At 43.0% G+C, this 26,616-nt stretch overlaps 1 protein-coding gene across 1 annotated transcript in view; it reads right to left on the bottom strand.

Annotated features, from left to right (window-relative positions):
• RAB31 (RAB31, member RAS oncogene family) overlaps window positions 1-18,046 on the bottom strand; it is a 65,587-nt gene extending 47,541 nt beyond the window's left edge. Inside the window, exon 1 of the mRNA XM_027676689.1 lies at window positions 17,954-18,046. Coding sequence (XP_027532490.1) covers window positions 17,954-17,992 — 39 coding nt within the window. The 5' untranslated portion in view covers window positions 17,993-18,046. The remainder of the gene's footprint in view (window positions 1-17,953) is intronic.
• Window positions 18,047-26,616: the final 8,570 nt, after the last annotated feature.

Here is a 26,616-nt window from a genome sequence, read left to right as displayed (position 1 = left end):
ATCCCTGCTCCACTTTGGACCCCCACAGCCTGCAGGGGCACAGCTGCCTCACCACGGTCTGCACCATGGGCTGCAGGGGAATCTCTGCTCCAGTGACTGGAGCAACTCCTCCCCCTCCTTTTTCACTGATCCTGGTGTCTGCAGAGTTGTTCCTCTCACACATTCTTATTCCAATCTACTCTTGTGCAGTAGCTTTTTCCATCTCTAAACCATGTTATCCCAGAGGCACTGCCACTGTCGCTGATGGGCTCGGCTTGGCCAGTGGTGGGTCTGTCCCAGAGCTGGCTGCCATTGGCTCTGCAGGACTTGGTGAAGCTTGTGGCAGCTGCTCAGAGAAGTCACCCCTGTAGCCATCCCCCATCAAAACCTTGCCACAGAAACACAATACACTTCTGAAGGTAAGACATATCATCTGACCCCTTCTCTTGGTTTGTTTTCCTTCAGTCCATCTCCATTAGCAAAACACGTACAGTGTCTGTCCACCTGCTTTGCCTCAGAGCTGAAGCGAGTCTACGGCTTGTCCACTTCTCCTGTTCCCAGCCAGTCACCGAAGCCAGATGTCTGCTGCCTTACCAGTTTTGGCTCCCTTACCAGTTTTGGCTCCCTCACCAGTGTGATTATTCAGCATGTGGTTTCCTTTCAGACACATCCTGCACACATCCTCCTGTGGAATTAAACTCAGGCCGGCATAGCTGCTCCAATATCTGCCATACTTGAAGCTAGGGAACACAGTCCTACTTGTCCTGGTGTTCTGTAGGCTTCTTTGGATTTAGCAAGTTTCTTCATCTTCACTGTCACAGGTCCATTGTTCTCCACCAGATCCTAGCCCAGTAATCTTTTAGAGACAAAAAACCCACCCTAATGCAAAAGTTTCAAATATACTTTAATATATTTCTGCATCCCTTTTCTGTCTTATAGACAAAAAAGAATATTTCCAGCCCTCCCTCACCCCCAGACTGCAATATTAGTTACAATCTCTCCATCTACTTCTGTCAAAGACATACCCAAAACCCCCAAGCAACACCATGACTTCACCAAACAATAAAGTACAAAAGCAAGCACTGATGGCCAAAAGCACTTTATTATCCTACCAAAGCAATGTGCCTGGCCAGAGATGAGAGATACTGAAGAGCAGCTAATGTCTGTATCATAGCTAATGTTAGCAGAAAATTCACTTTCTTAAAGGTGTTGATATATTTGTGTATGTAATATATGAAACCAAAGTCTTTCCTAGAGGGTTTCCAAGATATTTGGCATTATCCTGCTGTCTTCACTAGAGCTCCAATCTCAAGCTCTTCATGCTGGGTTGATGGCACGAAGAATCATAGCTGCAGCCTGAAGAATCATAGAATCACAGAAAGGTTTGGGTTAGAAAGGACCTTAAAGATCATCTAGTTCAAAATTCCCTGCCATGGGCAGGGACACCATTCACCAGACCAGCTTGCTCGGAGCTCCATCCAGCCTGGCCTTGAACACTTCCAGGGATAGGGCATCCACAGCCTCTCTGGGGAACTTGTTCAGTGCCTCACCACCCTCACAGCAAAGAACTTCCTCCTCATATCTAACCTAAACCTACTCTCTTTCAGTTTGAATCCATTTCCCCTTGTCCTGTCACTACATGCCCTTGTAAAAAGTCTCTCCATCTTTCTTGTAGCTCCCTTCAGGTACTGGAAGGCCACCATTAGGTGCCCCCGGAGCCTTCTCTTTTCCAGGCTCAATAATCCCAATTCTCCCAGCCTTTCTTCATAGGAGAGATGCTCCATCCCTCTGACCAACTTGGTGGCCCTCCTCTGGACTTACTCCAACAGGTCAATGTCCTTCCAGTTTTGGGGATGCCAGAGCTGGATGCAGCACTCCAGATGGGGTCTCACCAGAGAGTAGAGGGGCAGAATCACCTCCCTTGCCCTGCTGGCCACGCTGCTTTGGATGCAGCCCAGGATATAACTGGCTTTCTGGGTTGCAAGTGCATATTGCCAGTTCATGTCCAGCCTCTCATCCACCAGCATGACCAAGATCTTCTTGGCAGGGCTGCTCTCAATCAGTTCATCCCCCAGCCTGTGTTGATAGCGTGGATTGCCCCAGCCCACATGCAGCACCTTGCACTTGGTCTTATTAAAGCTCATGAGATTCCCATGGGCCCACTTCCTGAGCTTGTCCAGGTCCCTCTGGATGGCATTCTGTCCTTCAGATGTGAAGAACTTCAAGATGAGCCATAACAAACCTCCTTTCTTCCCCAAGCACATAGTTTTCAAGAGGATTCGTCTAAAGAGCTCCCTCTAATCTGCCTGCTAGTAGATATGCCTTTAACTTCAGTGGAAGATTTGACTCCAGGTGTGGAAAGGTTTCTCCAAACGTGGGGACTTGAGAGAATGAACGTTATCTTGAAAGAAGGCAAGAGACAGTGCTAGAAAGAAGACCTAGTCAGAAGGGGAGCTATCCTTCTTTTATACACAGCCCAGTGACTGACACGGCACTACATCAGCAGTAAGGAACAAATCCTTGTTTTACATCACACTAGCAGTGGGAGGCAGGATTAGTGGTCAGTTAAACTATCTACTACCCAAGAAAACTCAGAACGGCCCATGTGTCTTCTATACATTGACTCAGCCAGCACTTACAAACCATGCTGCTCTTTCACAACTTGCCAACTCTTCTGCTATGAAGCTGGCACAGAAGTATAAAGTGATCTTTATTTATGAGACAGGGGGCTACTGAGGGAAAGGGAGAACTGTTCTTTATAATAACCTCAAAGCTATTCTTTAAAATAATTCCAATAGAATAAAAATAAATAAATTAAAAACATAAGGCAAAACAGAAATGCAATGATGAAGAAAACACAGCCTGTGGATCAGCACTCTGGTTACCTCAGTTCCTTTCTCTGTATGGTGATCCAAGAACAGCAACTGTACTTGGATCTGTACTGCAGAATATATTAAAAAATAACAACAACAAATTAACACTGCATCCAACCTACCTCTGGAATATTCAACTTAGCAATTTTTAAAGTTTATCTACCTTGGTTAAATAAAAACAAAAAACCAAAAAAACCAAAACCAAACCAAACCCCAAATCCATACTGTAATTCAACTATATATGCTTTATCACTGCATCTTATCGTACCAAGTGCAAGCTAACCACACCACCATGCTACCCCGAGTGTGGACAGCAAAGATAACAGCCTGCAGTTTTTGCTAATGTTATTTAGAAATTGCTTCCCCGCATCAAATTTCCAGCTAATTCTGTGTCTTTTCTTACACATTTCCTTCCCCTTTGCACACAAGTTATCAAATTCAGAGCAGCAGCTGAACTGCCAAGAGAAATGGAGGATTTTAAATTGAAATCAAAGAGCAGAATCTCAATCAATTTCTTATGCCCTTGACAGCATGTGGTCTTGGCGGCTGTGGAGAAAGAATTGCTTAGCCTGGTGAAAAGGAAGACAGGAACTTGGTGTTTATTTGCACTCCTTCATCTCAAATTGTGGCTTTTGGGGGCATCAGCTATGCACTTAAGATGCTCAACTCCATGTTTTGAACTGCCTCTACAGTTTCAAGTAAGAGCATGATCTCTATAAAAAGCAGCTGCAAATAAGGTGGTATCTAGATGGCTAATAAGATGAGAAGAGGGAAGAAGAAACAGGAGAAGCACCTTTCAAGGAAACAGTCACACACACACACACAGATCTGCTTTAAACTACCAGCACATGCCAACAAACAATCAAAAAACCCTCCCACTGGATTGCAGGGGCAGACCCGACAGCGCAAAGCCTGTGCATATCCTTAGTGAGCCTTGCTCACGCTTTACACTACAGTAAAGCAGCTTTTGAGTACAACAGTGTGGTCACAAGCTGTGTAGAAACAGTCCAGCCTTTTAGGGACCTCATCATCAAACAAGGCAGTGGCTGATTAAGTCAGAGGAAACAACTTTGCAACAACAAAACTGACTCAAGACTTAACACATGGCAAGAAGCAAGACCACTCGCACTACCTGACACAGCTGCCCACCAGAGAAAGCTCCATCACAAAACCAAACACCATCAAACCATTCTACAAGGGCTGGACTGTGCTGCAATGCAAGGGAGGGCATTTAATTGGGCAATAGCACCACCTGGTGACTCATGGGACTAAGGGAGAAGGGAACCAGTCAACTTGGCCATGCTGGGACAGGAGGAAAGGAGGAAGGACCACTGCCTAAATTGATAGAGGAAGTTGGGAACCAAAAGCCTGGGTAAGGAGGGAAAAAGGACAGCAGGATGGAGTTACAAGAACTAGACAGGTGAGACAGATTGAGGTAGAAAGAAGAGTGCCTGAGCACCTTCCTCTGGAATCACAGGCACCTCCCACTGCTGTTACCACCTTGGGGAGCCCTTTGCAGCAATGAGTAGCGTGAATGTGGCAAAGGCAGCTGCAAAGGGATGCCCATACACCACACATAAATCATTGTATTAATGAACAAAAAAGAAAAAAAAAAACAACAAACACAAACCCCACCACCCCCCCCCCCCCCCAAACCTGCGCAGTATCAACAATGTTGTATGCCACAGAGGGAATGATTTCGGTTAATTTTTAGGAGACCTATAGCTGTGGACTTTATGCAGTCACTATAATCCAAAGAAAAATCATACCTCTAACTGCCTTTTACTGATCACTGGATCATAGGATCCTCCTGACCAAGGCACAACACAGTCCAGCAGGCAAACCTACTCTGACGGATGCCTTGTGATAAGAAAGTGTGTTATAGAATCACAGAATGGTTTGGGTTAAAAGGGACTTTAAAGATCATCTAGTTCCAACCCTCCCGCCATGGGCAGAGACATCTTCCACTAGATCAGGTTGCTCAAAGCCCCATCCATCACAGCACTGAACATTTGCAGGGATGGGGCATCCACAGCTTCTCTGAGCAACCTCACACCCACAATCCGTGGTATGCTATCCTACCACTCCACCTCAACAATACCTCCCTGTTATCAGTTTGCTGGTTTCCAATCTGAGCTCCCCCGCTAACACTGAAGTATGATCTCTTCAATGTTCACCACTTCATTTTTCAGGTGAGGATGTTCCCTGGTTTACCATGGGAACATTCCTACTGCTGGTGTCACAGATGGGTCACAGTCACGTCTCATGATCCTCCCCCCACCAGTGAAGGAGGAACCAAAAGCAAACTTCACAGATTTCTCCAGCAAGTCAAACCTCAACTAGGAGGAGCTAAAAAAAGCCAAAGTAAAAATAAATAAAATCTGCAAGTCCTGCTTTAATTCCATTGCAATTTTACTGACAGCAATACTTGGATTTTGGCAATTCCAATGGTCAGAGTTTATTTTCTGGACAAATCTGGGACATGTTTTAACATCTGAACACAGCTATCCTTTTCCTACCCAATCTATCTCAAAATATACAAGCAATCACAAAAATCCACTTATGTACTACTCTTCCCACAGATAAATTTTTATTTAAAAATACAGTAAAAAATTACGTGAATAATATCTACTCAGAAATCCTGATAATTGGCCCTGAACTTGAAAAATTAGGTAAGGGAAGTGACACACAACTCACTGTACCTCACATTGTCAGAGATAATGAGTATTGATTGCAGGGGCCGTTATCTCTATTGGCCATATGCACACACATCAGCATAACAATTTGGTTAAATATCATTCATCCCCATTGCACAGTGCAGTGATCAGCGAAACTAAATTTAATTTTCAGACCAAATACATAAATAACCTGAAGTTTTCATAGTTCAGTAAACACATTAGGCAACAGCATCCTGACAAATGTTGTTTTCAAGTACAGCTTGGCAGCAAAAAATGGGATAAACAATTCTGTGTTGTTCTTTCCAAACCAAATTCTTTTCCTAAGTGAACCTTCCCCACATATATTTGTAGCAGCTGAAACTTTCAAAATAATGGTATGACGAGGTGATAATCTTTGAGTTGAGTTGCTGTTTGACACAAGTTTCTGTCTGTACTCCAACACTGCCACTTGTGTTGTCAAATCCTATCATTAGGGGCCATAATTTCAAAATACAGCCTTACTAGTAACACTTAGTAAATACAAAACCAAAATAATTTATTTTCCTGTCCCAATATAGAAGATACTCAAAACCTTCCAGCCAGTCTGGAATTCATAATCCAATCCAAACATTATAATTCATATTGCAGATTGCCTGTAAGTGCCAACAGTCATTTTCTTTTATTAAATGAAGGTAGTGGCTTTTATGCAAGCAAATATATGCACATCAACTAGGTACAGCATTTGACAAAATGGCTCTTGTGTTCAGCTTACTATTTCACTAATATAAAAATGGTTGCTGGAAAAAATTGTAAAAGGGCTCAATTACCTTCAAATTTGTCCATCCAAACTCAATAAGCCCTCTTCAATTCAATGTTCAGACATACATCTCCCAATTTGTAGCTACCCGACCTGCAACTTATTCTGCATTTCATACCAAAGAGGAAGAAAAAAGCCACATAAATGATGAGTGTCAACCGAAACACCAGCTGAAAACTTCAGTCCTGGAGACAAGAAAGCCTGATCCCTTCTCTTGCAGCAACAGGCAACAGAGAGCAAGAAGGTAGTTTCAGGGGAGCAGCTATAAAAACTAACATTTTGGCTAACAAACAGGAATCAGTCTCATGGCCTTGAATCTTGGCTCCAAATTAGCAAAACCCTGGTACAGGGTATGTCATCTACCAACCAGATGCGAACAACTGGCCAAAGGCAGCCAGACACCAGCAACTTCAGGAAACTCTACAAAGGTGGGAGATGGAGTGATTTCATATCTGGATTTATTGCCAGAAACTCTGCCTCAGCTTATCAGTTTGTTTTACACAACAACCTGTAAAATCAGCAGCCTCCAATGACCATCTGAGGTGTGAGCTAGTCTCCTTTATCAGCAGCCTAAAGGCTGGCCAGCTACTGATGGCACCCTCTTTGCAGGCTGCTCTTCTAAATTTGCTAGCCCACTTGCAGACTTTGGAAATCTGCCTCCACAAGCCCTCCAGACACATTAAAACATGTGCCTTCTCCAGGGGATATCAGAGGAAGGGGACAAATCGAGATTTACTAAAATTTGCCATTATTTTTCTTTACTATAAACTGCAAATGACATGTAGATAATATACATCCACGTGGACATTAAGTGGCATGAAGGGGAGGTCTAAAATCCTTGAAGCTGGGGGCTTTCATTTCCTGAACTGATGTGCAGGACTGGGAATGGACAATCAGAGGTTTGCATAAACCCAAATCTGTGTTAAGAAATTTTTTACCCAACTGTTAGTTTTAATTAACTTTGATCAACAGTGATTTCATGTTCATTTCACCTACTGTCTGGATCTAAAGTTTTCCCTAACTCAGTAAGCATCGCCACTTATTTTAAACAGCATCATATAAAGACCCACCTGGTGCTTTCCCCTCTGTCACCCATGCAAGTAAACAGAAGAGATAACAGCAAGCACAGCATAATAAAACCTAGGGCTAAACTTTTTTAGCTGTGGATTTACTGTGTGCTGCTGTGAACTTACTAAAAGTAAAGCTGTCTGCACTAAACAGGCTCATAAGTGGAAGACGCTATCAGCACAAGGCCGCATCCCTTAAACAGCTGACATCTTGAATGTATTCACCTCCCGTTGATTTCATTGGGTATGAAACCCAGCAACTCCTAAAAGATGGTAGCTCTAGTGCCATGAAATTCAATATTTTAGGAAAAAGCCCTTAAAATGAGCAAAACCAGCCTTTGTTGCTATAATTATACTTCACCCAAAAATAAGTAGGAAATCAGTATCTAACTTACAACTGTAAGAAGGAAGTTTTTATTCACCCAGCCAATATTTCTCATCTTCATTCGAAAACTGGAAACCAGAAATGGTCAAAAGTGTGTGGACTTTGTAAATCTCAACTGAAAACATGCTGGGAGCATTTTGACTGGAATGCTAAACCATGAAGTTTAGTACATTTAAGGACATCTCCTCAAAGGACAAGGGGGTAGAAGAAGAGTGTATTTGATCTTTTCCTCCAAAGCAGGAAAAGACTGAGCCACACAGAAGGTACTGAGAAGTCACTCCCAGAACAGACTGTCTGGATACTAAACACACTTCCTGAGTGTTTGGGACCATGTGGAAGTGAGTCCACAGTTCCCACAGATCCCAAACACAGCAGAACAACATGTATAGGGATTGAGGAAAACATTTCTATTGGCCAATGAGATCCTACCAGAGCTTCTGCCTTTCTCCACATCAGCCTAAGGGAGAAGGCAAACCTGGCCACAAAACTCTGGGTTAGCTTAATACCTGCTCAAATAAGACACCATTTCCAAAGAGCCTATCAAATGCTGAAAACCAAGGAGAGGTAGAACTGAGCTACTTTATCTGCTTTTAATGTTAAATGACAGGAATCACTCACGAGCTGTCTTATGTCAAATACATAATTTACTTAAACTATTTATCTTGTCCTCCACACAGCACTGTATTCAGCTATGCATTAAAGCATATGCTGAGCTTTAAGCTTAGGATTCAATTTAGCCCATTCAGCAAAGGCTGAATGACGTACCCTGATACACTGCTGAAGTGGGATTACCCTAATGCTTAGAATCAAACATATGCTAAAGGACACTACTCAGATTAGGGTTTCAGTAATATAATCTTAAATCAAATTTATGTTACCTGGTTTTATACAACTGCCACAATTGACTCTGAAGACTATTCAGACAACCTACACTCCACTGCTGGAGTCGTAACAGTTAAGACAACGATCCTTTATCGACGTTCAAGCAAACTGAGACAAAAACCAAGTTCAACTTTACTTGAATTTTCCACAAGAGCAATATTGTCCAAAAAAGAAAACTCCTGACTTAGAGGGATAATGTAAGAAAAAAAAAAGGTTGTAGCACTCTCAAGAAATGATCATCCTAAAAGTCAATTTGTCTGTACAGTATTGAGAAGGTTGAAGTCAGCATGGATTATGCACCATGAACGACTTCTGGCCAAAAGGTGGTTGCTTCCTGTTCCTATCAGCTTTAACAAGATTAATTGCAAATGTTGATTATATCATTCTTAAAATAGGCATACTTATATTTAGCATACAAAGGAAAGGAAAAAAAAAAAAAAGATAATGGACTTCCTATTCAAGAAAGGGAATCCGTTCTTTCTCATTTCCTAAATCCCTCCAGGAATTAACCAACTGCCAGATTTATCCAGCCACAAAGTGGAAGTGTGCCCTTACAGGCTGGTAGTGGTGTGTATCAGTCAGTGAGAGGTTGGGGGGGAGGCTAACTAACAAAGACTACACAGTGACAAACAGTTAAAAGTTTTCAGTTGTAATATGCTTCTAAATCCTGAACTACCAACCACAGTGGTAATATACTTTCTCTCCCTTAAATTGAGTAGTTAAAAATTAATTAAATTCACAAGAATCAAGCTGAGCTTTAGTGTGACACCACACTACATTCAAGGAAATCCTCTCAAGGATGCTTTTCACGTCAGCCTTTGGTAAGTCTGGTGATCCCTACTACAGCTTCCCTGCGTTGGCACACACCAGATGCTGACCAAATTCCTAAGGATTTTTCTTCTGCTGCTGAATTCCCAGCATCAGCTTCACAATTAAGAAATGGGCACATCTGGAGAACTCACGCAATGGCAATACTGGAGACAATGTAACAGCTACTAACTACAAGTATTAGGTAGAGAAGGTTAAAGCTACTCCAATGCCTATTGTATCTCACAAGTCACCAGTGAGCATGCAAGTGACTTCAGACACGTCCTGTCATCCAGAAGCATAGCTTTGCTGATGAACCATTAGGTCCTATAAACACTTTGGTTTTGTTTGTTGCAGAATTAAATGGGCCAAAAAATTTATTTTTTTCAGAATTAAACTCAATTTAAGAATCTCTTCTAATTCATTTTGGCTCTGAAGACAGGCTTTAAAGGAAAGGAGAAGCTGCTTCAGAGAGACCCTAACTGTAGGTCAATTCCTGTAAATGCCTGATATTTATCATTCACAGGTTTTTATACTCCCCTGCAGTCATGCCCAGCAGAGGCTGACGGGTCCAACCAGGACACCCGATGACGTCTCTGCAGCATCCTGTCACTCTGCTGACAAAGGAGGAAACAATAACTCAGGGACACGAAGTATTTAGTAGCTGGATTTCATGCACATGTGCTTCCACATGTTGCCCAAATAAGAAAATACTCTGGCCAAAACAAAAAGTGAAAAACCATAACTTCTCTACCCTCTCCTCCAAGAAACATAAAAGGCAGGCACTAACTAGCATTTATGTTTAAAAATAACCAGGCGAAAATAAAAAACATTTGTTCCACTGCCTGTTGCTCAGCTTTCGCGGGCAGCCCTGCAAGGCCAGAGACCGTAAATCAAACCACTGGCATTTGCTTACACAAGGCTGTGCTCCGAGTCAGCCTGCCATCCACCTCTGCTGGAGGCTTTCTAAAGCTTGGATTTGTCTTTTGGCAGTGGTGTTCAAAACAGCAAGCGTGCACGGAAAAGGTGTACAAGATGTTTCAGAAGAAAACTGAAATGTGTCCCTTTCCTGGCATCTTAAAAATTGAGATGGAATTTAAAAAATTTCCTTTCACCTTGACCCTTACACCACTACCCAGCCTCTATAAGGTATGTAGTGAGAAGAAAAACATCTCCGTAAGAATAAAAACATATTTTACTTTCATTTATTTTGGAAGCGCATGTCCCATGGCTGCAGAATTATATTCACATGAGCTGCCCCCAGCCTACAATCAGTAGGTAGTTGGGGACATGACAAGCCCCAACAAGGAGGAAAGCACAGAAGGCTTGCTCTGCCCTCTCCAAAAAGTGTGGGATGATCCAACTCATTGAAATGCTCTAACCCATCAGTGTGATTAGCACCGGATGAAAGTACGACTTGTATGTAGCTCGTGGGTAGATGAACTCTACCCAGTCTCCCACCTCCTTTCTCAACCCTTTTGGAAGGTACCTCTAGGTACCTATCCATGTGTTGGGCATTCTGCTGGCCTCAGAAGCAGCTTGAGAAAAACATGAGCTGAGGAAGACCCAGACCTTCAGATTAAGTTGGAGCTGATGGCAAGGCAGTCAAACCACTACCCCAAACACAGCCTCCCCATGGGTGGGGATTGGCAAGCCACCGAAGCTGAGGAGAAACAACTTACCCTGCACTCAGTTTTCTGAGGCAGCATCTGAACAGTGGGGAAGGTGGAGTCAACAGCAACCTGCTCTAGTGGAAGGTGACCCTGCCGATGACAGTACGGTTGGAACTAGATGACCTTTAAGGTCCTTTCCAACCCAAAGCACTGTATGATTCTCTAACAGTGCAAACTTGCTAAAGCAAGTTGTGTTCACTTCAACATGCACCTCTGCCTTCCCCTCAAAACCGCAGTGCAGGAAATGAAAAAACGGTGCCTGTACTGATCTTAACTGAATAGAGATGTGGCCAGGAAATCCAAGATCAACAGCAGTCCCTGGAGGGTCCAACAGAGCTGAAGACTGGGCAAATGGCATTTGAAAGAAGGATCAGCAGGGAGGGAACAGAAAAGGTGGGTGTTCAAGCACAGCTGGAGCAGAGTTGTGGCTCCAGCCTCCCTGTAAATGCTTCTCTCAACAAGGAATTAGCTTGAGAAATTTTAGGAAGAATACGTCAATGTCTATGTAGCCTGTATGTTTACAGACTGCAGCACCCACATCATAACCAGCTCAGACACAACCCAACACAAGCAAAACCTACGAGCACCGTAATTTATAAACACTAGCACAAGCAAAGGCCCTGCAGACTTAGAGGTCGTTGCCCACAGGCAACTCAACTGCACCGTAATTGCAACACGTCCCATCAATAAGTCAAATTATCACCTTAGAAACAAGTCATACCATCAACCAGTCTCAGAAAACATACTTTAAATGTAAATTAAAAATGGCCTTTAATATGGCTTGACTTAAGCCAGTTAAAAGGAACCATCTGATGAAAATGATAGATTTTTCTTTTCCCCACACTTTGCTTGAATGCAGAGTTTCTGGTTGCTTCACACAGCCTGCCTCAGTGCTGCTTCACTGAGTAGGGCTAAAAGTGCATTCAACTGTGTGAAAAAGAATGCAGTTTATCACCAATTCAACTTCCTTATTTTGGTAGAAAGAAAATTTAGGTTTTCTTTTTCCTCAGAACTACCATAAAACAAGAAGTTTCACAATTTTTCATCCAGAAATCAAAAACAGGGATTGAAGCAAGGGGCTGGGGAAACCTAAAAAAACCCCTCAATTGACAACACTATAAACAAAAGAAATAAACAGAATTTGAGAGACAATAAAACTACAGCCTGCATATGATTTCTGAGCGATGGTCACTGCATGGACTCATTCAACAGGCAAGTTACAAGCAAGAGATGGGAGCTAAGAGCTGGTTATCAGCAGATGGGAGCTGATCAGGTGCAGCAACAGGCACCAGCAGTGGGGTATTCTGCTGCCCAGTTGATTAGCAGTAACAAGCTTCCCTTTCTGAGGCTTTGCTTCTGAAAGTAAAACACGCTTCAAATTCCGCCTTCTGCTGCTTCAAAAATCCAGCTTGCTTGTGCTGCTGAAAACGAAAGCAGAGTGTGGCCTCCATACTCACCTTTTCCTAGAAGGATGCTACAGTTAAAATTCACCCTGCTCTTCTAAGCAATCCCACACAAAACTTTTGGAAGAGATTAGTAAATAAAACAGTTTTGTAGCTATGGCAGGAAAGCAATAGGGCCAAGGTCAATGTAAAATCCTGAATTTGGTTAAATTCTCAGAAATCGTTTACCTACATATTCAATGCATGTATTGCAAAAAATCTGATTGTAGCCATTTAAATATTTCATAAATTAATATGAAAAAGGTTCTTTAGGCTTCTGAAGACACTTGTTTATTGATACAAGAGAAAAGGCATTTCTCACTTGGTGCAGAACTGGATTTTGATGTAATATTAAAAAAAGAAATTGCCAGTCCAAGTCTACTTCAGTATTATGGTACACGGTTCTTTAGACTGGCAAAGCAGGGCAAAGAAATATGGAAGAATTATGAGCACATATTAAGTGGAAATTTCAGACTATTCTTCACCAGGGAAGAATACCAAGAAAACCAAGAAATCACCAAGAAAATGGTGATTATGCAGCCAGCTGCGTGTCTCTCCATCTTTCAGTTCCCCATGAACTTAAAATCATTGTTCAGTTTTACCTGGGATTTGGTATTTCACTACAATGCATAAACATAAGTGGCTAGGAAAGAGAACCAGATGAGGGCACCTTTAATAGAAAGGCTCCAGTGATGGACACTTCAAACCAGTGACTCCACAAGACAGACAGCCATGATTCAAAAATTTCTCTCATGATAGAGCTACCTGTTTACATAATAAAATACAACTGAATGAGTAGATGATGATGAACCATTAACGCAAGGGGGGAAATACTTGTCAGTCTGTTCTCCTCTCAAATTGACATTTTCTGGACAAAATTTTAGATTATATACATTCACTTCATCAGTACAATTTTCTTCTTTCCATGATCACCTTTGTCATCCACTCTACTTTGGTCCCTCTTGTTCTGTTTTAGGCTACAGCACTGCAGCTGTTGATGCACATGTGGCTTCTGCACTGTGTACTGTTACTGTCTTCAGTAGGATTCTCATCTTAACATGAAGGTCACCCTGCACATACCTAGTGGGAAGAAAGGTCCTTAACTGGTACAACCCATCCAGGGGTGCAGTTTCATTTTTAACAGCAGTGCTCCTATCTGTGTTGGGACATTTACGCCTTAAAAGCATTAATAATGACAAATATTTTAGAGTCAAAAGAAAAATATAATTTATGTCTTTCACAGACACCAACATAAACTAAAAGATTCCCAGTCATACATGTTCAGTAGAGTAGCTACTTAGAGAAGAAGAGTGGGTACTTAAGCTTTGCACTGAAAGGTCTCATGCATGCATATGCTCTGCTACAGGAATTTGTTCTCCATCCAGCAGAATCCAGAGTTTTACATTACCATGACATGAAGATAAGAAAACCAGAGATCTTCTCCATAACAAAACTATTATCACGTTCCCAATTACTTTGAATATCAAACAATTTGGAGCTCAATTCCACAGCCTGCACATGCAGACGCTGCACACCGAGGTACACGACATCCTCAAAGGCAATAAACTGTTCTCCACACCTAGCAAATGGGATTCAGTTGCAGAGAAACTCCAGAGAAAACTTCCTTCTCCTCCACAGAGGAAATATGTCTCTCCTTTTACAAATGTATGCTTACCAGCTTGAGACAGTATTTTCACGCTAGCAGAATGCATGCCAGCAAGTGACTTCTTATGAGCAAGAAAATGGAAACACAAACAGAAGGGTGAAGGAATGAAGTCTCAGGCAAGGAAGATGTAAAACACTATGTTTGGGAAAAACTTTCTACAGTAAGAGCAGTTAAGCCCTGGGACGTAACCCTGGGGAGCAGATCATGAGTTTTTAAGGACAGAGGAGTCAAATATTTGTTAGGAAAGCTATGAAAGGGGCTTTAGGGACAAGGGGTGACCTATGAGCCTCTTCCAACCTAACTCCTTTGGTCCCATGATGAACAGTCACAACACAAAAATGTAACAAACAAAAGCAAAAGGAAAGGAGTAATGGAGGTCACTTCAGATGGTAGTTAGCAAGCCACTAGTCTCTCTGAAGAGCTGTCAAAGTTTCCTCAGGAAGTGACAAAGACAAGAAACTTTGCCTTAGTCCTAAACCTGGCAATCTCTTCTGCAGTTGCCACACACAATTATGTCAGATTTGGCAGAGAGTTGTAAATCCTCCAGTCCACATAAAGAAAATGTTGGGAGCTGAGACACAGGGCACTTAGCAGCCACAGACAGATTAGGAAACCTGGCAGCTGCACACCAGGCCACATTTCAGCACTGAAACATGGCTCAGGAACACACCAGCCCCGCTATGCGCCTCTCTCCTTCATCCCCTCAACAAGGTGCCCACACAGAAACACCATGCAAGTCAGGTGGGAGCTGCACTTCATTCCACTGCATAGTCTGAGCTCTAGCTAAAACTTGTTCAGCTCCAGAAGCAGGGACAACTGCTGGGACCAAACACCACCACCGGACTGAGAGACCAGGAAGAGTCTGGCGTGACAAGACAGGACTTGGAGCAGAGCTCGAGTGTTTGCACTTTCCACATGCAGATACCTCATTGCCCAGCAGCAATAATTTACTGGAGGAAGTAGTTTTAGCAGCAGGCGTGACGACACTTGCATGGCAACATACTAAAGAGAGCTATTAAACTACACCTCCGTAGCTCTTGCACCTAAGGCTGTGAGGCACTAAACCATCAGGGAAGCATCCTGCTCCTGCCAGCCCACTAGCAAGCTGGAACCATCTCGTCTCAAAGAGCCCTGCCACCAACAAAGCCTGCCTTCCAAACTGACTCACAACTAGCCTTGCACTGCCCCAGATTTCCTCTCAGTCCTTCTTTGCTGGGGTCTCCTCCAAGATCTACAAGTCCCATGTCTTGCGCACCACTCCAGGCTGCTCTAAATCACTCCCATGACACCCACAGAGTTTTAAAAACCCCAAGATGCTCTGAAGGAGGAGGAAGTGATACGCAGATATCCAAATGCCCATTTTGCTACATTATGCTAAAACTTACCGGCCAGGTTCCCCCCTGGCAATATAGGGTTAACATTCAGGAGCTGATAACTTAGTCCCTATCTCTACTGCAATGGCTGTGGGCCACACATTGGCCCTGGAGCACTGCAGGAGCTTATAGGGCTCTGGAGAAGCTTTGCAAATGTTGCGCCAGCTTCAATTTTTCCACCTTAGGGAATTCTGAACAGGCATAAACAGTCCAAGCCCAGGCCCTTTGCACACCTTGTGGCCAGAGACCATCAGTGATCCTCCTGTCCGATCTGGAGGTGTAGTCTAGGGCTTTGTTCAGAAGTGGTGAGGGATACAGGTTTACAAACTGATTTCATTCCTATTTCTAATAAGGATAAGAAATCCAAGTCTTGGGACTTGGATATGCCAGACTTGACTGATTATTAGGGGATCTACTAGATACAGTGCAGATTAACCTACCAGGCCCAGGACCTACTGAAAAAAACAACTGTCAAGATTTCTTTTGGTAGACTTGAAAATGCATTTTTGAGTTGCCATCTAGCTTTCAAGCAGATCAGAAGATTAATGCATGCATTTGTTCACATGGACAGGTATGGAGCTTCCCTGCTCTGAAAATCTGTCTGAACTTCTCGAGAGGATTCATCATCTGAAGGACTTCTCTCCTTCGGGAAAACAGTGTCAATTCTCATGGTAAATGAGATGTCTATGATGAGAAGTAGATGGTTTTCTAGGACTATGCCCTTTTAAAACTCAGGAAGGAACATCGCACTAACTATTAAGTGACTATAACTACAGGCACATCTTCCTAAGTGTTACCACTGCCACCCTATCATTTTAATGAATCTACATAGTAATTGCATACTCCTAGTAACACAGAGCTGCATTATAGGTTTCTTTTCCTGTCTTAAAAAAGTAAACAGTTGCCTTACAAAACCCCCAGTATATTTAAATGTTACAAAACAGCAATAAATAATGGGCATGAGGAATCTCATTCCACAAGACACTTCATAAAGTTACAACATTTTCTGCTGGGGAAGAAAATAAAGACACATCCAAATAATCTACCACAGACTCTTCATGTTTGTGTAAACCACATTTATTTTTGTCACTATGCCATTTTAAAAGTTGAAGGCAGGAATTCTAACCAGGAAAGGAGGAACAGTCGCTGCCAAATACTTTGGATTGAACTCTCCAGTGCCCTGGCACTGCATCCTGGCACTTACTCCAGGGCAAGGTACCCACTCCTGCTGGGCTAAGAGTCAACACAAATCAGAGAGAACCGGAGAGTCTATTTGTGTTTGTTTTTCAAATGTACAACTCACTTGGATGGCACATGAAAGAGAATTCACTCTAAAAAGTCTTCATTCATGCAGCTTCTCTGAATGTTTATAGAGATAGAGGCCTAAAAGCAGCCTCACTTGCACCCAGTAATTTGAGATGTTTGATTTAAAAAAGAACTGAGTAGCGATACTCTGCTAGTTACTGTCAAGAGAGGTGGCTCTGCTCTCCAGAGGTGTTTGTCCCAACTTGGTGGGTGCATTTTGCTGCTAAGCTCCCTGGGTGCCAGGCAGAGAGGGGGCAGGCGCAGCCAAACTGCAGAGCTAAGCACATTGTTGTTCCAGATGTGAAACGCACGCACGGGTTCGCCAAAAGAGCAGAAAAAGAAGGAAAAAAAAAAAAGGAGCCGAGCTAAAGAAGCTCTGAATAAACCCCGGCAAGAAACCACACAAAGCACTGACCAGCACATCGGTGAGATGGGACCGAGCCCCGGGAGAAGGAACCACCCGAGAGAGTGTCCCAGGGTGGGCAGCGCTGCCGCTCTTCTCCGTGTCGCTCCCCACCACTTCTGCGGGGGCTCGGCGAGGCCACAAGACCCACAGCTCCCCTACCCGCGGGGATGGCGGGCAGGGAAATCCTCCCGGGCATTCGGGGTTCCGGCACTGGAGGGAGACCCGCCGCGATATCACCGCGGCCGCCGGCGGGGAGACGGCTCCGCGCCCTGCCCGGGAAGCGCTGCGGGGAGGCCCCCCAAAAGAGAGCCACCTCCCCCCCGCTACGCCCTTCTCACTTTTAAAAAGTTGAGAAACGAGACAAAAACAACAAAAAGCCCCCACCGAAGCCTCCCCCCGCCCCGGTGCGCGGCTGCCAAGTTTCGGTGTGGAGGAATTTACTGCGGCCGAGCCCCCCCGCCTCGGCCGGGACGGGGAGTTGCGGCGCCCCCCGGGAAGGGGGAGACGGGGCCGGGAGCGTTCCCCGGCTTAGCGAGCACCCCGCCTCCCGCAGCCCCCACCTGCGGCGTGGGGAATGAAGGAAGGAAAGGGGGAAGCGACCCGCCGGTCCCCTCTACTCACTCCAAGCAGACACACTTTGAGCTCGCGTATCGCCATCATCTGCGCGGGGCCCGGCCGCTCCGCATGCCCCAGCGCGCCGCCGCTCCGCACTGCCCCGCCGAGGCGGCTCAGCCCCGCCGGGGCCGCCCCCGCCGCCGGTCACATGCGCCCGGCTCCGCCTCGCCGCTGCCCCCCGGCTCCCTGCGCCGCTGGTCCCGGCTGCGAGGGACCCGGGAACCGGCACGGCATGTGTCGGGGTTGGGGCTGTGAACCGCGCCTTAGGGCTGAGCCCTGGAGCGGGCTGGGGAGTGGGAAGGAAGGGACCTCTGGAGCTCATCTGGTCCAGCCCCCCTGCCAACCTAGAGCAGGTTACACAGGAACTCGTCCAGATGGGTTTTCAGTGTCTCCAGAGAGGGAAACTCCATGACCTCTCTGGGCAGCCTGTTCCACTGCTCTGCCACCCTCAACGTAAAGAAGTTCTTCCTCGTGCTCAGGTGGAACTTCTTATGTTTTAGTTTATGGCCATTGCTCCTCGTCCTGTCACAGAATAGAGTGGTGCCCAGTGACCATCCTCTTGGCACCTGCCTTTGAGATATTTATATGCCTTAATGAGATCCCCTCTCAGTCTTCTCTACACTAAAACAGGCCCATCTAGCACAGTCTCTCATAAGAGAGGTGCTCCAGACCCCTAATCATCTTTGTGGCCCTCTGCTGGACCCTCTCCAGTAGCTCCTTGTCTTTCTCGTACTGCAGTGTAAATATTTGTTGTTGTGAGAAAAGCAGTTGGTGAGAGACAGCATTCTTCCTACATGGGGCTGCACATATGCTTAGTCCTACACACCATGTGCTGGGCTAGGCACAGGATGGGGACTACTTTGGTTGAGAACCATCTGAATCGATCTATGTGTTTTTTGGTTTTTTTTAGTTTCTCTTACTATGTGCGGAAAACATTGAAAACAGTACCTCCATTTTTTACCTAATCCTGGTAATACACACCCATTTTTGATTAAAACAGTCAACCTCATGTTGATAGTAGGGCTGCACCCCACACATCAAAGTTACGCTAAATTTAAGTTAAGTTAATGTTAAGGCCGGTCCACCAAAATCAATGAGGAAGGAGTCATAACCACTCTGCTTTCGGTATCCAGGGTTTTAGAATTTATGGAGCAGGGTTGCACACTATAACCCCAGGAAAGCAGAAGAGCATCCCCTGTCAGGTATTTTAAATCAAAGCCTCTGTTCTACTTACAGTTTTATTTTCCTCCCCTCCCCCCCCAGTTTATCAGGTACAATTGCTAAAGGGAAATGAAGAAAATCTTGATTAGTCAGTGTAAGATTACTGCCACGTCATTAGGAGCTTCCTGGCAATAAACTGTTGTGGTGTTCATTATGTCACTAATTAGTTCCACATGGAGTCCTGCACTCACACTTATAGGCTGGATGATGTTTGCCTTCTTCCAGAGCTCCCAAATCCTAGGCCAAGGAAATGCCTGGAGAAGAGCAGTTGCTATCCCTATGGAGGAAAGCACAAAGTATTTCTAGCAGAGTATCACAGCCTGTCAGGAGAGAGAGTATCAAATGAGAGAGATCAAAGGAAAGGCTCATCAGAGAGATGCTTTTGATTTAATTAAGCTTTATTTTTTTTAGGAGAATTTAGCAAAAAGAAACAAAACGCATCAGATTTTCAGGCAAGCAATACAGAATATTGCTAGGATCCTGGCTGCTCATTGTCTTTCCACAAGATTGCATTATACAATAAAGTATTTCAATAAGCAAATAGAATACACTCACTAACATAAAACAGTTACAGTTTGCACTCATAGCACAGCTAATTTAAAGAAGCTCAACATTTCAGCTAGTAATTAGTTCTAGAAATTGACAGGAGATACTAATTTTTAAGGTTTTACACCATCCCACTCCATTCTTTCACTGACAGTGTTGTGGTTCAGGAGCACCTTTCCATAGATTCCTTTCTTTTTTTGTCACATCTTCAAACATTTCTGAGTCTTTCATGTATCTCATTAGTCATGTACCCTTTTATTTAGTCCCAGTTTTGTAATTCTTGAAGTTAGGGAATTTTTGCTTATTGTACACATGAAACATTATGCTATCTGAATTAATTTCAGCAAGAAACACTCAAATTACACTATCATAGAATCATAAAATGGCCTGGGTTGGAAGGGACCTTAAAGACGACCTAGTTCCAACCCAGCTGCCATGGGCAGGGACACCTTCCACTAGACCAGGTTGCTCTAAGCACCATCCAACCTAGCTTGAACACTTGCAGGCATGGGGATTAAATTATAATCTATTCTACATTAGACTGTGGATTACAGAAAGAGACTGATAAATGGCACACTATGTTCAAAGCTGTTCAGTGTCACAAGCACAGCTTGAGGACTTGTCCATAGGTGTGCTCAAATTACGCTACAGTGATGTAATGGCAATGAGAGAATCCATAGAACAGGTTAATGTACTTTACTGTTCGTGCATAGACTCTGCAGCTTTAACCTAGAGGCCTAAACTTTCTAAAGCCTCCCAGTGCGGGCATGCACTAGAGTACAATTAATAAAGTTCCAGTTTGGGAGAGCACTTGCTTAAGCATGTCTATTTTTGAGACAGTAATACATCTCACCAACTTCAAAGGCATGTAAGTACATGTCCAATTGCTGCCTTGACTCAGTACCACCAAAATACAAAACAGTGCCTGAGGAATTTGCCCAGGAAAGCAAGTCAGATTCCCGTCTTCCATCTTATCTGGGGAAATTTCTCAAATACACAGTAGTATATCTCACTAAAAAAAAAGTTACAGCCCAGACCTCAAAAGCTTCTTTCTAAAGAGAGCATATAACTTATTAGCTACCTACAAACAAGCAAATTGTTTAAAACAGTGGTGTGATGATGACCCAGTGGAAGCTGATCAAGCTGAAACAGCAGGAGAGAGATTGTTAAGGGCAATTTTACTTGCACAGGCAAAAAGAAATATAAAGAGCCAAACAAAAATGAACAAGCAGAGGAAAAAAATAACCTATTGTAGTTGTTTAAACAAAGAGCCTATGAACAACAACAACGAAAAAAATGTATCCCCCAAAATTAGGGAAATAAGAAGAGAGAAAAACAACAATACAAACAGACACGTGCTCCAATATTAAAAAAAGCTACTGATGTTCATTCTTCCAGGAACTGGCATAATCCTTGTGTTTGTCTGCATGCAAGACACTGTGGTCAGGAAAACATTTTTGCGGAATTGATCATGTTGCAGTGTTTTCAAATGGCTGGTTAAAAGCAAAGGAAGAAAAGTCTTTGCATCCCAAATGTTTTCTGGGGGGGTTTTTGGTTTTGTTTATTTTTTTCCTTTTGTAGCATCTTATTCAATGAATAATTGTAAGTTTTGAAGCAGTGATGTACCTCACTTGTTTCTACCCAACTGTATTTTGCTTTTGGAAAATACAAAGCCAAGTGGCTTTAGTTTTCAGCAGCCTTCCTTTGGAGTAGAGCAATGATAGCTGTGGCTGCTGCTGCCCTTCTCTTTGCCCCGACCCACATGTTCCTGCCCCAATGTTGCTTGTGCTGGTAGAAAACCAGTCCTGTGTTTAAAAGTTTTCTACAGCCTCAGCCTCTTCCTCTCTACAAGTGGTGTAGTGGTATTTAGTTAGCTTGTATTGATAGGAAACTGAATGGTTGTGAGGTTCTGGCAGTGTTCCTAGACTCATGAAGGCATCTGCCTTCCTCCTTCTGCTTTCTTTCTCTGGTGAGTGACCTAGGTAGAGAAAAATCTGTCCAAGACCCTGATGTGTACCCAGATCCTGAAACTGCTGTTGTTCTGTCCTGAAAACTGATGAGTTACTTCCTTTCTCCCATATTACTTTCCTTCTCTATTTCTTGGCAAGCATCTTTCTCACACAAAATTGTTATCCCTCCTCTTCACTGGCAAATTCAATCCAGGCCCTCCTACTATGGGCTGCCATCCCAGCTCTTATTCCCAAGACAGGGACCAGGAGACAAGTTAACTCCCTGCTGTCCTGGGAGAAATGCCTCTGCATCCCTTGGATGACACAAACATGCAGTACACTAATGACTGCCACAACAGAAATTTCTCTGGTGCTTGCCCAAGAAACTGCCAAAATCTCTTAAAACGAAAGCAGCTGCTGCTGAGCAAACAGTTCTTTGAGTGGGAGGAGCAGCTTGCAGCTCAGGCCCTAGATCTCAGGCAAAGTCCAGTGGTTACGAAATGGCTAAAATTCTGGAAGATGCTATTTTTTGTTTGTTTGTTTAATCACCACAAAGGTTAGAAAAGGGCTGCCCTGGAAAGACATCATGAGACTCTGGAGACATGAAAACCAGAGTACAGAAATGACCTGGTGGAAATAAGAGCCTGATTCTGATTTCAGTTAAGCCACTGTCATTTTTCTTTTTACCTTGAAAAGGGTTATTCCACTTCATTGTACATACAAAAAGTGAATTAGGCACTTCATAGCCCACTGGTTCCAGTGTGAATGCCAAGAGACTCTGAAGTTGCCTGTCACTTTATTTTATTGTAGAATTGCTTCATGTTTTAACATCTCCTGTTTGTGGCGGTTAGATGGTTCAGTTACTCCCTCCTGAAGAGAAAAATCTGCTGGAAAAGGTTAGAGAGGAGTAAACCTCTGTAAGATCCTACTTGCAGCTTCACTGCCAAGTACTTTGAAAAGCAGCATTATTGCTGATGAATAAAACCTGGGAGTGTTTGTATAAAGCTTACTGGCATGCTTCTTGTTGGACCTTGTAACAGATTCACTGTTCCTAAAGTGCTTGGGAAAGATTTTTGGCAGTAGAGATGTATGTTTGTTAAGAGGGTCAAGTTTATTTTACTTATTCACTCCTAATCCCCAGGGCAATCTCCTATCAAAGGTGTGAAAAGTAATGCAAGTTTTCTCATTCTTTGCAAGAGATGTCCCATAGCCCCAAGCTGATGATAGAGCTACCATTTCTCCACTGTTAGGTGGAGAAAGAATCAGAAAAAGCTTTTTGCTTACATCTGAAAAACAGAAGCTGAGGTACAACTTGACAACACTACAAATACCGTAGCAAATTAAGCACCAAGAAAGGACAAGACTAGCTAAAGTAAAATATTAGCTCAATTAAAAAATAGACATAAATTGGCTTCAGATGGATTTAGTCTGAAAGTTAGGAGCTTTCTAAGGCTTTGGGACATTCAGTCAGAGCAATAAATGAAAAGCAAACTAATTTAAAAGTAGAGCTTTATATATATAAAAAGAAATTTCTGAGATGACATGAAAAAACAGAAGTCAAGACTAGGTGATCAGTAGATTATTTGTCTGTATCACTAAGTAAATTTGCCAGTGTGCTGTTTACAGCTGGGATAGAGTTAATTTTCTTCACAGTGGCTAGTATGAGGCTATGTTTTGGATTTGTGCTGAACACAGGGTTGATATTATAGAGATGTTTTTGTTATTTCTGAGCAGTGCTCACACAGAGCCAAGGCCTTTTCTGGCCTCCACTGGCAAGGAGACTGGGAGCAGGTGGGAAATTGGGAGGAAACACAGCTGGGACAGCTAACACCAATTGACCAAAGGGATATTCCATCCCATATGAGGTCATGTTTGGTATATAAGGTTGGGGGAAGAAGGAGGTGATGTTTAGAGTGATGGTGTTTGTCTTTCCAAGTAACTGTTATGTGCGATGGGGCCCTGCTCTCCTGGAGATGGCTGAACACCTGCCTGCCCATGGGAAGCACTGAATTAATTCCTTGGCTTGTTTTCCTTGCATGCGTGGCTTTTGCATTCCCTATTAAACTGTCTTTATCTCAACCCTTGAGTTCTCTAGCTTTTACCCTTCCAATTCTCTCTCTGATCCTGCTGGTGGGGGAGTGAGCGAGTGGCTGTGTGGGGCTTGGCTGCTGGCTGGGATTAAATCATGACAGCCAGTCAACACCAACTGCTGAGGCTGGACACCAGGCCTGATGTGTCACAAATGAATCAAGTTAGAGCTCTTTCTCTGAGACTGAAATCACTATGAAATCACTTAGCCTAGCAAAATCCATCCAGCTTATACAGGATGAATTCATACAATCAGTTTTTGATGAAAGCTCCATATCTTATTATCAAACTCCTTTTCCACATGAGCCTTATGAAAATACTAATGTGAGCCCATGAGGCTGCATGAGTCCTTTCTCATGTATCATTCCATACAGAAATATGCCTGAGCATGCAGGTGTTTGCAATGTAAACTCCAATCCAAACAAAGGGTTGTGGTGATTTCATGTACCAAGGTGCAGTTCAAAATGGGGCCCACTGGGGGCATTCAAGGTTGCAATTTGGTTGTGTCCATAGCTATTGTAACTTGTTCAATTTTACCAGTCATCACTTTGGGCTGCCAATTTTGAGGACAGTTTGAAAAGACAGCATGATGATTTTTATGAGTGAGTCCGAGAAATGACAAGAACTGTCTCAATTTACTTTTGGTGGCACTGACATTGGGTGGCTCCATTCTTTTCATGCTTCTAGTATAGATGATACCTGTTACTGGCTGCTTGAAAAGGGAAAGTAAAGGTCAGCTTCACCAAACTATATGTTGTCTGATTGGAGCGATAACTGGAGATCTGCACTTCAAAATTCAGGGAGTCTTAGCGGCAGGACAGTGATGTGACCTTCTTGCCTTCCCGTTCACTGCAGGAGCAGTGAGGTTCTCATAAATTACAACTCAATTTACTGAATAGTAATGTTGTTTCCTTCTAGCAGTATATCCCACAGTACACTATTCCCATACAGAGTAGTGTAGTATCTGGTTTACCACCATTAGCTTTGTATGGGGTGAAGGAGCCTGTGTTTACTACCAAATGAAAGGAGAGCATCCACAATTCTCCTTTTAATTAAGCTTAGCCTTGTGAACTATGAAAAGGGTTTTATATTAAGGCCAATGTTTTATTGTCAAGCAAGCAGGCTCCTATTGTGTATATTGCCAAGGAGAGATAACAGGGCTCTTATACTCTCAGAAATTTGTCCTGCCAAGTGAGCATCAGGTTTATCTAAAACATGCCCAGCATGTGTGTGCTGCCAGCTAGAGAAGGTTTGAACTTCACATTGACTTTTCTCATTAAATCCACAGGCAGTGAATGCACATTGATAGGTGCTTCCTCTGCTTACAGAAGACCCAAACAGGGATCTTTCAAACAAGGCTCAAATGAAAATTTTCAAATGAAAATACATCTATCCATCCCAACCTTACAGTAGTTTCAGGTGTTGAGAAGGGTATCTGTCTCCAGCTTGTGGTGTCATTCCTATCTTTTTGTCTGCATCAGTGGAACCGAGTGTTCATTATAAACAATCATGAGGCAACTGCAAAGGAGAAATTAATATTTTAAAAGTTGTAAGCCAGGTGATGACTGAGGAGACTTATCTTATTAAATAAAGTCTTTTGTCTTAGTCTTTAGTATTATGGACTAAAGTTGATTCCTTTGTTTAGATTTAACAGTGAGAGGGATCTTTGCACTTCCAACAGAAACCAGGAAAACAATATGAGAAAGGAATTTCAAAGGGAGAAAAATCTGGTGAAGAAATTCTCATCGATCCAAAAAATCTACAGCATAGAGTTCCTAATTTTTTGGTTGGTTAGTTTAGTTTTGCTGCTTTTGTTTCGTTTCTGCTATGAATAACATTTTTGTGTGTTGGAAAGAGTTTTAAGTTTGAGTTTGGGAGTGGGACCTCCCCTCATCCCATCACCAGTCTAAACAGTCCTGAAATGCAAAGGATGTTTGATGTAAACTCCAAATCCCCTTTTGGGTCTGTCTTTTATGAGGATAAATTAACCCTTAAAGAAACCTGCACTTTTGCAAAGTTTTGACCACAGAATTTATAATTATTGCTGCTAATGATGACTGCATTTTTTTTTCAGGACAAATCTTTGTTTAATATTTATTCCAATTTCCTTGTACATCAGTGGTAGTACTGACTGTTTATGGACCTCAGAATTTGCCTCCAACACACATAATCCAAGTTTGCTCAAACTTAAAAATAAACAAGAAGTCTGTATGCTTTGTTTTGTAGTTTTTTTAATATATATTAAGAAGATATTTTACAAGGGGAAAGGAATGTACTACTTGATCAACAGCTTTCATTTTCTAATGAGGAGTAATAATATAGTAATCTCATCAAATAAGCAATAACTTGCCAAGACCTTAACTGCACCATGAGATGGTGATTGCCCTGACATAATTAATAGCTAAGAAACTATCTTGAGAAGCAGAAGCCAAAACTGGAAATATGCACAATGCAGCCTATTTTATCAGTCCAGATATTTTACCCTTCCCTTCAATCATTTTTGTGGTTTTTTTTAAAGATGATGGAACAGTGATAGGTGTATCAGGTCCAAAGATCCCGAAATACATTAGGAGGCTCTAAATATTACTTTTAGGGCAATTAAATGCCAAGAAAAGTTCTATACTAGGTGTGCACTCTAAGGGTATGCAGACATACCTTTACCGCACATAGAATCATGAAATCATCTCTCTCAGCTTCACAGTTAGAAAAGTTTTAAGAACAGATTAGAATAAAAAAAATAATAAAGTAATAAGTTGTGAATGGAGTCAGCAAAGTGAAGATCTATCTGTAGGACAACCTCAGAGAGAAGCTACCACAGTCATAATCTTCCTAATGATATCAGGAGAGTGATAAAATGGATTAGAA

Source organism: Neopelma chrysocephalum, unplaced genomic scaffold (genome assembly GCF_003984885.1).
Source record: "Neopelma chrysocephalum unplaced genomic scaffold, ASM398488v2 Primary Assembly neopelma1_22, whole genome shotgun sequence".
Lineage (NCBI taxonomy): Eukaryota > Metazoa > Chordata > Aves > Passeriformes > Pipridae > Neopelma > Neopelma chrysocephalum.
This window is presented reverse-complemented; position numbering and strand designations above follow the sequence as displayed.